Source organism: Vitis riparia, chromosome 12, assembly GCF_004353265.1.
Source record: "Vitis riparia cultivar Riparia Gloire de Montpellier isolate 1030 chromosome 12, EGFV_Vit.rip_1.0, whole genome shotgun sequence".
NCBI lineage: Eukaryota > Viridiplantae > Streptophyta > Magnoliopsida > Vitales > Vitaceae > Vitis > Vitis riparia.
Genome location: NC_048442.1, coordinates 17,266,876 through 17,281,837, shown reverse-complemented (window position 1 = coordinate 17,281,837; position 14,962 = coordinate 17,266,876). Strand labels below are relative to the sequence as shown.

The following is a 14,962-nucleotide window of genomic DNA, read 5'->3' as shown; positions in this document are numbered from 1 at the left end:
CCCACCCCGATTGCTTACCCCTATTCTCGTCGGGTCGTTTTTATTTTAAAAGGTTTTAGTTATATTAAAAATAAATATAATTTATAAATAAATAAATATAATAATTTTTATAAGAACTAACTTTTCATTAATTTTTTTTTAATTTATACTGGATTTGTTAAGGCAACCCGAAAAAGAAACCCTAAGTTCATGCAATTCAATATATTGAAATAAGGTTAAAAAATCTTAATTGTCCATTCCATTTATTTTTTTTAAATCAAATCTTATTTTTATCTTATTCATATTGTGAGTTGACTCAATTTATGAAAATTGAAAAAGAATTGAAGTTGAATAGAACTTTTATATAATTGAAGTTGTAATTTTTCTGTAAGGTTATAATAAGGATTGAAATAATATCACAATCCCTTTTATCTCTTAATTCAATATTCTTTATTAAAAAATCTTCTTCTTCCTCCATTTTCATAAACTAAGTCAACTCATAATATCAATAAGATGAAAAATAGGGTGTGGTTTTAAAAAATAAAGGGAATTAAAGCAAGACACTTATGATTTATTTTCACTCTAATACACTAAATTACATGAAAGTTCATTTTCGAAACTCAAAATTATAATGAAAGAAAGACATCATGAAACTTGCTCTACTTTTTCCCTCATATTGGCTTCCCACTCTCATGTTGGCTTCTCATTATTTGCATTTTCTTCCTTGAAGGATAGCGAATAGGATTGAAGGATAAGAAATTGGCATGCAAAGTAAATGTGGGTTGAAAGAAAAATGCATTGAAGGGATAGTTTTTTCGAAATGGGTCGCTTTTTAGGATATTAAAAGAAGGTTAGATTTGTAATTCTATGGTGATTTTGTCCCTTTTGATTGATCTACCCTAGTTTATAATCCTAGATCTTTTCTATATGCATCTATTTTGGTCGATATTATTTTTGCTCCACCACCTCTCAAAGGTTATCACCAACTCAACAAGTACTTTTATCACTAACATCTAATTAATATTAATTATTTTATACGCATCACCTTTCGTTTAACAAAATTTTATTCTTCAACCACTTAAATGTTTGAAAAAAAATATTTTTACATGTTCATTAGAAAATATATGTTAAATAAGCAGCAATATGTTCATATTTTAAACAATATCATGTGATTCCAAAATATTTATTATTTTATATACTATTCCTCTTTGAGTTCTCAAAAATTTAGAAAAACTTATCGAAAATAGTCGATTAGGTTGATTTGACCAAGAAAGGCATGAGAGTCTTTCAACAATGCTTGGGTGTTTGGGCCGAGTTAAGTAAAGACCGACTACCTATTGATAGTGGACTACTAAGATTTGTAAGCACCCTCACTGCACACTTTTTATATCTCTGTCTCCATTATCGGTTGCATGCTCTAATTCTTACTCTCAAACAAGTGATAACGATATAGGTATTATTTTGTCACTCAATTACATGCTATCTTTGACCTACAAGTATTAAAATTTTAATTATTTTTAAATTTTTTCTAAAATCCTCCACCATAACAGACCTTCCCATCAAAGCTTTGGAATAAAAATGACACCAAAGCTAGGTCTCTACTTGTAAATGACTATCAAACCCCATTACTTTTAAGTAGTATTATTGATGGTGCTTTAAAATAGAGCGATTATTTTATTTCAAATGTGCTCTAGTTCCAACATGATTTGCTTTATTAGGTTTTAACGATCCTAATCGTGTTCAACTTTCTTAAGCATCAAAAGGCATAGTAAGATAAGAATGTATTAGTAATGATAGTCTAAATGTTAAGAAAAAAAGTGAGTGGTAAAACATTTGAATTGAACAATGCAACAATGTAATGTTTAAAAGATAAATAGTGCCGTGTTGGAATAGTGACCAATGCAAATATACTATCATTATTATGCTTTAATGTTCAAAATTTCAAAATCTTTTAAAAACTTGTTGATTTATTTCAGTATAACACGCGAAGGTGCATTAATATGTTAGTGTTATTATAGGATTGAGACGATCCACTAAAACAACACAAGGTGCTATATCATTGATATGAAATAACAATGTGGATGAGACAAATTTGTATATATTTATTTAAGATCCAGTGAATTTGATTATATTGGTTGTTTATATGATTTAAAACATGGAGTTTGAATTCACAACTATATTCTTATAAGTACAACTTGGACTAGTTGATCTAACACAACTTAAACCTAACTCAATGTTTTGGTAGATATGAACAATCATTTTGATATTAGGATTGGGCTTGGATTCAATTTTTCAACTCAAACTCAATTTGGATTGAACTTATACTAAAATTTGGATAATCTAAGTTTCACCCAAATTTGAAATAATATTTTTATAACGAATATCATTATATATAATAATATTTATTTTTCTAGATTTTTTAAATATCAAATTATGATTATATCATAACTTTTTTAGACGGATAGATAAATTTATTTTTACTTTTTTTTTCAACCATTTTGAAATTTAATTATATTGAATTTTTAAATTTTGATATAATTACCTATAAAAAAAGTTTTTGAAAAACTTTGTGCATTGATTTTGAATCATGCATCCCCATGAATCAAATTCAACCTAAGTTTAGAAAAAAAGGTTGAATTGGATTTACAAACCTCAGGTTAAACATTGACTTAGGGGGTGTTTGGTAAATTTAATACTTAGCTTGAGTTGATTTTAAGTTAAATTATATTTAAATTATTAATTTAAAACTTATTATTTAATTCTTACTTTAAGTTTTAAGGTAGTTTGGTAAAATTAACTTAAAATGTATTATAAATCATCAAATTGATATATTTATTTTCATACATCATAACTAAGGCAAAGGGGGTTGAGTAATAATAAAGGTCATGAAATATTAAAAGACATTGTGAAGATAATTAAGGTAAATGAAGATAAAAAAAGTAAAACAAAAATGTAAACTTAAAAATAATTTAATTATTTTTACTTATTACGAGGTTAAATTATTATTTTTATTTTAAATCATATTATTAAGTTATTTTACTAAATATACTTAATTTATTTACTTATTTAAATTAAATCATTAAATCACTTTAAGTTATTAAATTGATTTATTAAACACCCCTTATATTAAATTCAGGTTAATTGTTTATTACATCATATTGAAAAAGACAAGTTAGCTATTAAGTCAAACAATATGTTGAAATCACAACCTATGTTTATAGGGGCTTCCCCGTGTGACCACATGGCAGGCCACCTTTGCTCCATGTGACATCATTCTATCTCTGTTTGGACGAGCATAACTAGATTGAAATGTCCAACCTAGCCTATGAGTATCAATAGTCGGTTACATTGTGTTCTTCTAAGACTGCACGATGCATTACGAATAGATTTCATGTCCCACTCCCACGAGCAATTATTCTCCTCATGCCAAAAGTACTCTCGATGGAACGTCACCTTATCTCCGCAGGCGACCTACTACACACTGCATCATACCGCCTGCAAACTGAGGTGACAAGTGAACCATTAGGTCACCCCCACTAGCAATCCCTATCAGTCGCTTAAAGGGTGATGATTGCTCTATCATCAACTGTGTTGTCATCATGACTGCGAAAGTCAAGAAGCCATCTCAACACAGATGTGACACTGTTTCAAATACTATAAAAGCCCTCATCCAGCCCAAAATAAGGTACGTGCGCAATATAGACTCCTCCTTTAGCTCCAAAAAGGGGGCAATATCTCGAATTGACATTAATTATCCGACTTGGGTTTCGGAGGGTGTGTCTGGACAATCCATCCAGATATCTTTTGTAGGGAAGAAGGGAGAAGCACCGCTCCCGGTTGGCTAGGCTTCAACAATATTGTTGGCAAGAGTGATTATAGGATTAGTTTATCCCAATTTCCACTCACCAAATATAACACCAAACTCAATTGTTTATTTATTTGCATGTAGCTCGTAAGCATTTGAACAAGCATTCAAAGAGTGTTTGAGGGTTTACAATACTCTCAAACGAAGACGTCAATTTGCTTGTACGAGCAGGCCAATATGGCTCAAAACGGCAAAGCAAGCAGCCCAAATTCACGACGCTATGATCCGCAAGAAGAGATACTGGCGATCCGGGAAGGACCGAATCGCAACGGAATAAAAAAAGTTACATCACTTCAAGCAGTTATACAATGCCATCCCCACGGGCACAGATGACAAGTGACGCTCAATCGCAACGCTACAGCCGCAACATCATCTAAAATCCGCTTCAGTTGAACTTTGAGCATACATGGCGTGATACGTGGCGTGTTGTCACGCGCCTTCGTTTAAGTTGCCAACTGTTTCGCAAGCGGATGATGTCGTACCAGCCGATTGAGAACAGCATTTCGAAAAGTAGTACCCTGCGTCGCGGCCCATTTGCGTTCTTTACGATGACCCAATTGTTAGTCCCTCAGGAGGTTCATCCGTGTTGATCAGTGTTGATTGAGTAGATCTACGGCACAGATTGAATAATCCAATTGCACACTATCTTGCTTTATAAAGCACACCAGTATTTCCAAAAATTTGAACTTCACTATAAATTCTAGTTATAGAGTTTCTCCCTCCTCTCTCTTACGGGTCTGCAGAGCAATCGCTCCATGCTCGTTCCGGGTTCCCTCTGATGTTCGCTCTACAAAAACCCTAGAAAAGCGTATCCCGGGTTTTTCCTTTGGTGAGATTCAGATAATTCCGCGTCTGTTTCATGTTTCTGGAGATTTTTTCTCGATCATTCAAGATCGGTCTTGTGTATCGCTTGGAGACGATTTTTTTTTTTTTTTATAAATATTTTTACTATGTTTTTTTGCTTTGTTTGTCGGTTGATTAGACAACGATACTGGCATCTGTGATGTATTTCATGTCTATCTTTGCTGCATTGTTCTCTGTAGTTGTGATTCAGATCGTTTTGTATGTATAATTCTGTATCTATTTTGTTTGGCGCCATCGCTGTTCTTATGCGTTGTTTCGATTTTGGCTTTTTTTTTTTTTCCCTCTGATACGCTTATCGATCCAAGCGCATAGTGTTTTGTTGCTATTCGGAATTTGTTTTAATTGTTGTTGTTGTTGCCGTCGATGTATTTGTTCTATAGAATCTGTACTGCCAATGGCCCGGTTGTTTTTAGTTTGTTTATCTCTGGTTGAATTTATTATCCATTTTTTTATACGAAATTATTTGTTTTCAAATCCAAGGACATTTTTCTGCAGTGTAATCCAGTTGAAAACCTGGCATCTCCCTTTTTACTGTTTGTGTTAAATTTAGCTTGCTTGAAGTGTTTATTATTCTTTTATACTTCCATTACTATGTTTTATGTATGGGTAATTTGTTTCCATTTCCATTTCCATGGATCTGTTTCTTAGTTACTTGCTGCTATTCGAAATCATTTCACATTGTTTTAGTCAATGCTGATGATTAATTTAATATCCACTCATTTATTTGTATAGTCTTCCTCTATGGGCCTTACCGGTGGTGTATTTTACTTTTTTTTTTTGTATTTATATTGATTTTTTCCGAATGTTTTGGAGGTTTAATCCTTTTAGAATGTAATTTATTATGGTATGATGTCGATTTCTGCTTCTGAGGCAAGGTGCCATCTATCTCATAGGATATAGTTTGTCCCTTCTTACTGACCTGTGTTTCTCTTAAATGTTTTTTTTTTTCTTAGAATATGTTGACTTCATTGCAAAGAGTGTTAGGAGTATGTTTTATTCCCTTGGAACTTATGCAATTATTATATGGTTGATTCAATTGGAAAATAAATTATGGTGGTATAGAAGTATATTTCCCATTTATCAAGGTGTTTGTAATGCTCATATCAAAAAGAGGGAAAATGTTTTTAATGTACATTCAGAAGGTGATTCAAGTCTTTGTGGGCTTGCTCATGTCAAGCTGTTGGGTTCAGAGTTTTTTTTATATGTGAAGTTGTTAGGTTCAGAGTTTTCATTACATAATTTGCCTAGCATTTTCCTGTGGACATTGTGAACCTAGCATTTTCTTGGGCATGTACCTTATCCATTGACAAGGAAAAAGAAAAAAAAATCATACTCTTCAAATTAGCTTACCGCATAGTCACTGAAATTGACGAAAATTGTTCTCCCTGGAGGATTTTAAGGTGGGTTATCAAACTTTTCATGGCAATTCTTTGCTATCAGAATCTTACACTCACAAAACCTTTCTGCCTTTATATTAGCTGAATAACCATTTCTCTAGCTGTTTCCACTGATTCCTTGGGCTTTAGAGATCACTGCTGGTCATTGTGGTGGGTATTTTCTGCCTTTCTTTTCCATGTGGTTTGAGATGTTCTCATCTCAAAGGATGAAAAGAATCATAAGACTTATTTGAATATCCAATCGATACCATCACTAAATCAGTAGTTTTCCGTCTTGTGTGCTCCTTTGATGCTGTTAATAGGCTTAGTTTTGTTGGGAATTACTCATTTTCCGTCACTTATTCATATGTCCTATTTTTTCATTTTTTTAATTTACATATGATGGTTTCCTTCTTAATTTCTTATTCCAAAGAATGATTTTCTGCATTCTGTTTGTTATTTTCTTTCCTAGTTGGTATCACATTAGGTTTCTATCAATTTAAGTGACTATTTTCACTTCACCAGCTTCATATGACTGGTTGGGTACTCTGTGCTTGAAGTTGTTTTATGTGGTTTTCTGAGTTGATTATCAGTCCTCTTTAACCCAATGGTTCTTTACCTTTGTTGTGTCAGGTTCTATTGTTTCAATTGTAAAATGGAGAAAACAGGTATTGAGGAAGCAAGTGGGACACCACCTTTGCCCCCATCACCAAGTATACCCCCAAATGTCAAGCCAGAGCAAGTGGCCCCTCCTAAGCGTTCTGTTATTAGTAGGAGGGGTGTTGGTACTGCCGGGCGGCGCATATCTCTGCTCACGAACCACTTCAAAGTTTCTATGAATATTTCAGATGCAATGTTTTACCAGTACAGTGTATGTTTACTTTGTGTATCATGACCTTTTTTATGGAGTTCATAATAGTTTTGACATTAATGCTGTTATCGTGTGCAGGTTTCTATTACTTCAGAGGATAAGAGAGTGGTTGACGGCAAGGGAATTGGGAGAAAAGTGATTGATCGGCTTTACCTAACATACTCTTCTGAACTTGCTGGGAAGAAATTTGCATACGATGGAGAGAAAAGTTTGTACACAGTGGGCCCTCTGCCACAAAACAACTTTGAGTTCACAGTGGTGGTTGAGGAGTTGCTTGCAAGAAGGCATGTCCTCTGTCCAATGTTCATGTTCTCTCTGGTTTTAGTTTGAAATTCATTTCATTCTAAAGATTGACTTCACGTTCTCCTTGGTGTGGCAGTGCTAATGGTAGCCCTGGTGCAAATGGAAGTCCCAGTGGCAATGGCAAGCGACCAAAGTGTTCTTTTCGATCGAAAACTTTCAAGGTGGCAATCAGCTATGCTGCCAAAATACCTTTAAAGTCTATTGTTCTTGCCCTCAAAGGAAGTGAGGTTGATAATAACGCTCAGGATGCATTGAGAGTGCTTGACATTATATTGAGACAGCAAGCAGCTAACAGGTGCATTCATCGCTCTGTTTTTGTCTTTTATGATTTCTATTGCTATTAGGTCTTACTTTTTCAACTATGGCTGCTGAATACAGGGGCTGCCTTTTGGTAAGGCAGTCATTCTTTCATGATGATTCGAGGCACTTTACTGATGTGGGGGGAGGAGTAACAGGCTGTCGGGGTTTCCATTCTAGTTTCCGTACAACTCAGGGTGGTTTGTCGCTGAATATGGGTATTACTTGTTATCACATTGTTTTTCTAATCTGTAAATTGATACTTTTTTGCTGCACTTGTTCGTTACTAATATAACCTTCCTTTCTCTGGGCAGATGTATCTACAACTATGATCCTAACTCCTGGACCTGTGATTGATTTTCTGCTAGCTAACCAGAATATACGGGATCCTCGCCATATCAACTGGGAAAAGGCAACGAACTTTTGAACTGCACTCTTGTGTTTCATTGTTGATGTTTTTTTGTCAATTGAGTGTCAATTTTTTGAATACCTATAGGCCAAAAAGATGCTGAAAAATATGAGGATTAAGACAAAACACAGCAACATGGAATTCAAAATCACTGGCCTAAGTGAGAAGCCCTGTAATCTGCAACAGTATGAATTTTGTTATTTTCATTATATTTTTTTTAAAAGACTTTTCTGTGCTTTCTACCTGAGAATCTTCTCCACCTTTTGTTTCTCCTAGTTTTCCTCTGAAAATGAGAAACAGCGATGATGCAAATGATGAAGATCAGACTGTGGAGATTACTGTCTATGAATATTTTACTAAACACCGTGGCATAGAACTATCTATTTCTGCTTACATGCCATGCCTTAATGTTGGAAAGCCAAAACGACCCAACTATCTACCCCTGGAGGTTTGCAAATCCTTGTTCTTGATATAATGTTTTATTCACTAGATTATTTTGTGCTTTGCTTTCCTCTAATTTTTTTTTTTTCCGTTGTATTCCAGCTTTGTTTGCTAGTTTCACTCCAACGATATACAAAGGCATTGTCTATCATGCAGAGATCAACTTTAGTTGAAAAGTCAAGGCAAAAGCCTCAGGATCGAATACGAACTGTGACTGATGTAAGTTTCATTACTACATGAATCCATAATTCATTTGCTTTGCTTGGTGCAGTTTCTTTGCTCACTAAATGTCTTTTGGATAAAAAGAACAAAAGGAATGATTCTTTGCTCACTAAATATTTCTAGGCTGTGAGAAACTACCAATATGATGAGGATCCTGTGCTTTCTGCATGCGGTATTTCTATCGACAGACAATTGACTCAAGTTGATGGTCGTGTCCTTGAGGCACCAAAGGTACATATTGATTATCTTAGGTTGATGTTGAGGCTGATGAGGGGAAGTCACTACCTTTGTTCGCTGGCCTACCATCATGCTCAAATAATGTTTTTCTTCTTGCAATTTATAGTTGAAGGTTGGTAATAGTGAAGATTGCATCCCTCGTAATGGAAGATGGAACTTCAATCACAAGGTTTGGACGTATTGCCTTGATAGTTGTAAAGATGTACACACCCATAAGTTGGCATAGGGAGCAGTAGATGGTTCACTTTTGCCTTTGGTTTGGATATCTTAAAAGTTGGATTATCTGATTTAGCAGTTGTTGATGCTCTTTTCCCCCTTCTTTTTCAGAAACTTTTAACCCCTGTCCGAATTGAACGCTGGGCAGTTGTGAACTTTTCTGCTCGCTGTGATACCAGCCATCTTTCCCGGGAGCTTATTAACTGTGGAAGGAATAAGGGCATTGTAGGTGTCTCTTCATGATGGCTCATATTTCAGGTCTTGCTGTTTTGTTTTTTATCAACATTTATCTGCTTATGTGTATTTTATTTTCAACTTTTTTTCTTTTCTTTTCTAATGTAGCTTATTGAACGCCCTCATACACTAATTGAGGAAGATCCACAATCTAGAAGAGCTAGCCCTGTTGCAAGAGTGGAGAAGATGTTTGAAATAGTAAGGGCAAAGCTTCCGGGTCCTCCTGAATTTCTTCTGTGTGTCTTGCCGGAGAAGAAAAATTCTGAAATTTATGGTATGTCTGTATATTGTTTCTTAGATTTACTTTCTTTGCAGTCATCTAATAAGTTTTATATTGTGAAGGACCTTGGAAGAAGAGAAGTCTTAGTGATTTTGGAATTGTCACGCAATGCATTTCCCCTACTAAAATCAATGACCAGTACCTCACAAATGTACTTCTTAAAATCAATACCAAGGTATATGTGGGGATTAAAAGTCACCAAATTTTCACATGTTTTCTTGTCTTGTTTATGTCCTGCTATTGCTGATTCTTATTATTTGTTTCTTATATAGCTTGGAGGAACAAATTCTTTGTTGGCAATAGAGCACACTTCTCGTATCCCCTTGATTAAAGATACTCCTACAATGATTTTGGGGATGGACGTCTCTCATGGGTCTCCTGGTCAAGCAGACGTCCCATCCATAGCTGCAGTAATCCTTTTCTTATAATTTCCTAGTTTCATCTGGATAATTCAGTTTTTTGCATGGTGCTTAACAGCAATGCTCTATTGCTTCAATGTCCTTGAAATTTAAGGTTGTTGGCTCTCGATGTTGGCCACTGATCTCAAGGTATAGAGCATCAGTAAGAACACAGTCACCTAAGGTTGAGATGATTGATGCTTTATACAAGCCTTTGGCAAATGGGAATGATGATGGAATGATCAGGTATTTCTGTATGAAACATTTTCATGCTAAAACTAGTGGCAATCCTGTAATTTGTTTACTTTATTGGATTTTTGGGCTTCAAATGATTGGATATATACTGCTTGAAAAATGTTTATTCCTTGCATTACAGGGAGCTGCTTGTGGACTTCTTTCAAACCAGCAATGGACGCAAACCAGCGCAGATTGTTATATTCAGGTATCACTAGATTTTGTTTGTAATTTTTTTTTTTTTTTAAATTTTAATTTTTTTAATATTGATCTTTTCAATCATGGAAAAATGTTTTAGATGGCTAAAAATTTAAATATTTCTAGAGTCAAAATACTTCTTGCCCTTTTGTTGGGTTGAATAAGCTTGCAATCCGTTTACATTATGTTATATTATTGGAAAGTTCTGTAAAGCATAAAATATAATACGTCCTTTTAGTGGGTTGAGTAAAACAGCTTGTGATCTGTTTACATTATGTTATATTATTGGAAAGTTTTGTAAAGCATAAAATATAATACGGTATGTATTATTTATTTGAAGTGTCAATATTAATTTTGTATCGATTAGGGTATAATGGAGTTTGTATTGATTGTTGTTCATGTTGTGCATTCTTCTTCCGATGTTTAATGCTTAAAAAGATTTGACTTCTCTGTTTTAGTCAATCTTTAAGAAGGAGCATTAGTCATTTATTTTTATTTGACACTGGCTTCAAAGTGAAACCTTGGTTTCCCCATGTGAACCCCTCTTCAATTATTTATAGTAGTAGTGAAGTTCAAGTTAGATGCAAATCTATCCAAAAAACATTTGAATTTTCTGTTTTAGTCAAAAGCAGGAGCATTGGTCATTTTTTGATTTGACACTGGCTTCAAAGTGAAACCTTGGTTTCCCCATGCAAACCCCTTGAATTATTTATAGTAGTAGTGAAGTTCAAGTTAGATATGCAAATCTATCCAAATAAGCCCTGTCTGTCGAGAAGCTATACTAGTACTATTAAGCTGCAATGTTTTGATACAAACACAGAAAAATGAGGATGTCTATGATGGGGGTGTAGGCCCATCATCATTAATGCAGCTTCCTTTCAGATCAATTGGTTAAACCCTATGTTGCATGGCTTCAGGTGCGGATATTGGGTGTGTGTGTGTGTCTAATTGTTTGATCCTACAAATATTAGGATATAAAGACTCAGCTAAAAGGGATTTTGATAATGGGTGCTGACCCTTGGATACAACAATATAGATATATATATATATATACATACATATATATATATACAGACATACATACACATATATATACATATACACACACGCATAGATATCAATTTGAAATCATTAGAAACCAAAAATATCCTCAATAAAACATTCCTCTTTTTCTCTTTTATCCCCAGATATTCTTATAGAAGTTCAGCCTTCTTCCCTTTTTTTTTTAAATGTAACTATCTGCTGAGGAAGTTGAAAGTGAAAAAAAAGAAAAAGAAATCAATTAAAATCTTCCATATCTGAAAGCAAAATAAGAGTATTTAGTAAGGATTCCAATCCATGTCATAATTATGGTGTCGCAACTGTGCCGGATGAAATTTGAGAATCCGAATGTCACAGGTTAGACCCATCTATTTTATTAGAGAAAATAGAATCAAGGGCATTAAGGAGGTACTATGCAGAGGCTTAATCAGGCATCATCCATGAAATGACATTGCTTCTGATAATATATTTTAAATAATGAAATATTTTGTGGCATTTGATGGATGGGACAGTTCTCAATCTCCGGTCAACTTGATATTTGGCATGCATGATAAGCATGGAAGGAACACGAGATCCAATGCTAGGCTGCAAAACATGTTTTGCACACAAAATTGTGTGATATAGATTGCTTCAATTTTAATTTGATATCTTAACTATCTGATTTAGATGGGTGGTTTTCATTGTTCTGTCAAACATTAAGTTTATGTTATTTAGCAAACTATGGATACTTCTAGTTTTGGTCCTGTTTTTCTTCATATTTTTTCTTTTTTGGCAATGTAGACTGGTTCCTTGTCTCAGTTTGTGTTTTGGTTTTGTTCTTAGGGATGGAGTGAGTGAATCGCAGTTTAATCAAGTTTTGAACATTGAGCTGGAGCAAATCATGAAGGTTCTCCTTACATTTATGAATTTATGATTTTGTTTTGTTTCTAAATACCATGTTCAATCTACTCTCGTAATTCTTCAGGAAAAACTAGATTCATTTAATTTTAAGGATGGTCTTACAGCCTGTACACTCACATATGGCATGTGGATCCCAGCCAATTTCATGATGGCCTGGACCCTAGCATTATGTTTTGGTCCGCAATCCTTTCAAATGAATGTAACCATCCACTAACATCTTTTTAATCTGTACAATCTGATCATAACATCAAACCTCTCCTAAGGAACTTGAATAGTGCCACATATTCCTCCTCATGCCCCATCCCTTCTCAGTTTTTAATATTTATTTTTATTTTTTATTTATGATGTTTTTTAATGCAGTCCTTTTACCTTTTATTACCACAGGCCTATCAGCATCTTGGGGAGGTTGATTTTCCCAAGTTCACAGTGATTGTGGCTCAAAAGAATCATCACACAAAACTATTTCAAGCTGGTGCCCCTGAAAATGTTCCACCTGGTATGCAACTTGCTAATTTTATATTTAGATTTTTCTGAATGCTGGATGTTCTTGGCTTATCTGATCTCTCTCTCTCTTTCTCTCTCTCTCTTATAGGGACAGTAGTGGATACAAAAATTGTGCATCCAAGAAATTATGATTTCTACATGTGCGCTCATGCAGGGATGATTGTGAGTCCTCATCTTATTCTAGTACATGTTATACGCTGTTTCAGATGTATGCATACATACACATACACATGTTGTAATATTGGCTATGTTTTCCTTCATTCCCAACTCAAGGTTCTATCCTTTTTGTTTTTAATTTCAATAAAGGGAACATCTCGCCCAGCACATTATCATGTCTTGCTTGATGAGATTAGCTTCTCTCCTGATGACTTGCAACATCTTATCCACTCCCTATCATATGTGTAAGCCTTCTCTCCAAATTATTTCTCTTCTGGGGTTGCACTTGAATGTTCCAAGTGGAATTGTTAATTTCTCTTTTGCTTAACTCAGGTACCAAAGGAGCACAACCGCCATCTCAATCGGTAATTTTGTCATATTCCCCGTTTGCTGATTTTTTCCCTAAGAAAATTAGTTTTGTTGTTTCACAAAATAACCTTACATCTTATCATGTTTCTTCCTTTTCAGTGGCACCCGTTTGCTATGCTCACCTTGCTGCCCAACAGATGGGGCAGTTTATTAAGTTTGATGATCTATCTGAAACTTCTTCAGCAAAGAGAGCCATCACAACAGAAGAGAGCATCCCCGTTCCGGAGCTCCCCAGGTTGCATGAGAATGTCCGAGGTTCCATGTTCTTCTGTTGAGTGGTGGATAAGGTGGATAACTTCCAGTCTCCGTAAATATTTTGGTATTTTGTTTATCTTTCCAATACTGGGTAATGGCCAGCCAGTAGGGAAATCAGAAATGATATACATGTAGTTAAGCAACCCCAAGTTTTGAATGAGGCGGGTTGAATAGAGAAATGATAGGTAAACAAACAGATTCAAATGCAATTTCTAGGTCTGATTTTGACAGTTTTACATTTTTCATGTGAAACTGGTTTTTGGGTAGTTGGCACCCACAGGCCACCCAGTTTGGGTTCTCAAAATTTTCTTTGTCAAATCTTTACCCCTATTTTGATCATTTGTTTGATGTCCTTTACCTGCCATGCACTCATTTAAAAAAAAAAAAAAAAAAAAAAAGAAAGAAAGGAAAATTAATGATCTTATCAAGAATTTTCCCCACTTGATGGCATTATCTTCTGCAACATGTTCCCATTGTTCTTCACACATCATCAAATCCTCTATTGCCAGCTCTTCCCAGGATTTACGGTAAATGAATACACTTCAACGATCCATTTCCTGTGTTACAACTAGAAGCTTTTGATTTACTTGATGTGTTTGCTTATCATTGGATGCTGTAGATTATAGTTGATATGATTCTGTTGAAACGTCGACATCACTGTATCTTGTGGGTTTGCCAGAATACAAGTGTGAACACAAAGACTTTCCTCTTGTAGTTAGAATTTAGAAATGACTTCTACAACACTCACACTGTTTCATCTTTCATGTAGCTTTAATAACTTCCCAGACCATCTCCGAAGTTCCCAACCACCCCCTTTAGTCTAAAACGTTGTCGCAATTAATTATTATTATTATAATAATCAAGATGGTCGGTCCTCCACTCTTATATTATTAACTTATTACCATGAAACATTTTTCATTGCAGTTCCTTGAGGGTCATTAAATTCAGTTTCGAACTTGGTGGGGCAACAAAAATATCATTGTCAACAGTCCTAAATGTAGATGAGAGTGAGACACTGTAGATGACAGCAGCTGACTGGTGGGTTCCCCCTTCACACACTGCCAAAAGGCTTGCCCAATAATAAATATCTTCCACTGGAAATTTTCAAACCATAAACGGAGGGTCAAAGACTCAGACCCAGAAGCATGAGCCTGGTCGCTTGTTACAAAATCTGGTGGTTGATGGACCACTGTATATACCTGTTCTCACCCAATCACCTTTTATCCTAAAGTAAATGGTCTGCCCTTTTTTCTCTGTGAGCATGGCGGAAACAGGATGTCCCCTGATTTTAAGTGGCCTCTTCACCACTGGAA

The 14,962-nt window shown here is 34.9% G+C and overlaps 1 protein-coding gene across 1 annotated transcript; it reads left to right on the top strand.

The window, feature by feature from the left end:
* Window positions 1-4,474: 4,474 nt before the first annotated feature.
* On the top strand, window positions 4,475-13,995 carry LOC117927391 (protein argonaute 16). The gene is made up of 23 exons (XM_034846899.1): window positions 4,475-4,673; window positions 6,718-6,955; window positions 7,034-7,239; window positions 7,335-7,553; window positions 7,637-7,773; window positions 7,870-7,967; window positions 8,052-8,149; window positions 8,241-8,412; window positions 8,508-8,624; window positions 8,751-8,858; window positions 8,971-9,033; window positions 9,192-9,305; window positions 9,423-9,588; window positions 9,657-9,769; window positions 9,867-10,004; window positions 10,108-10,238; window positions 10,369-10,434; window positions 12,288-12,351; window positions 12,750-12,861; window positions 12,958-13,031; window positions 13,176-13,270; window positions 13,359-13,390; window positions 13,494-13,995. Exons 2-23 carry the CDS (start codon window positions 6,740-6,742, stop codon window positions 13,667-13,669), a joined length of 2,715 nt encoding a protein of 904 aa, XP_034702790.1. The 5' UTR covers window positions 4,475-4,673; window positions 6,718-6,739; the 3' UTR covers window positions 13,670-13,995.
* The last annotated feature ends 967 nt before the right edge of the window (window positions 13,996-14,962 follow it).

Coding starts and splice junctions, on each gene's coding strand:
- LOC117927391 (XM_034846899.1), top strand. CDS start 6,740: ATGGAGAAAACAGGTATTGAGGAAGCAAGTGGGACACCACCTTTGCCC. Junction 8,625..8,750: donor GAATACGAACTGTGACTGAT/GTAAGTTTCATT, acceptor AAATATTTCTAG/GCTGTGAGAAACTACCAATA. Junction 8,859..8,970: donor GTGTCCTTGAGGCACCAAAG/GTACATATTGAT, acceptor TGCAATTTATAG/TTGAAGGTTGGTAATAGTGA.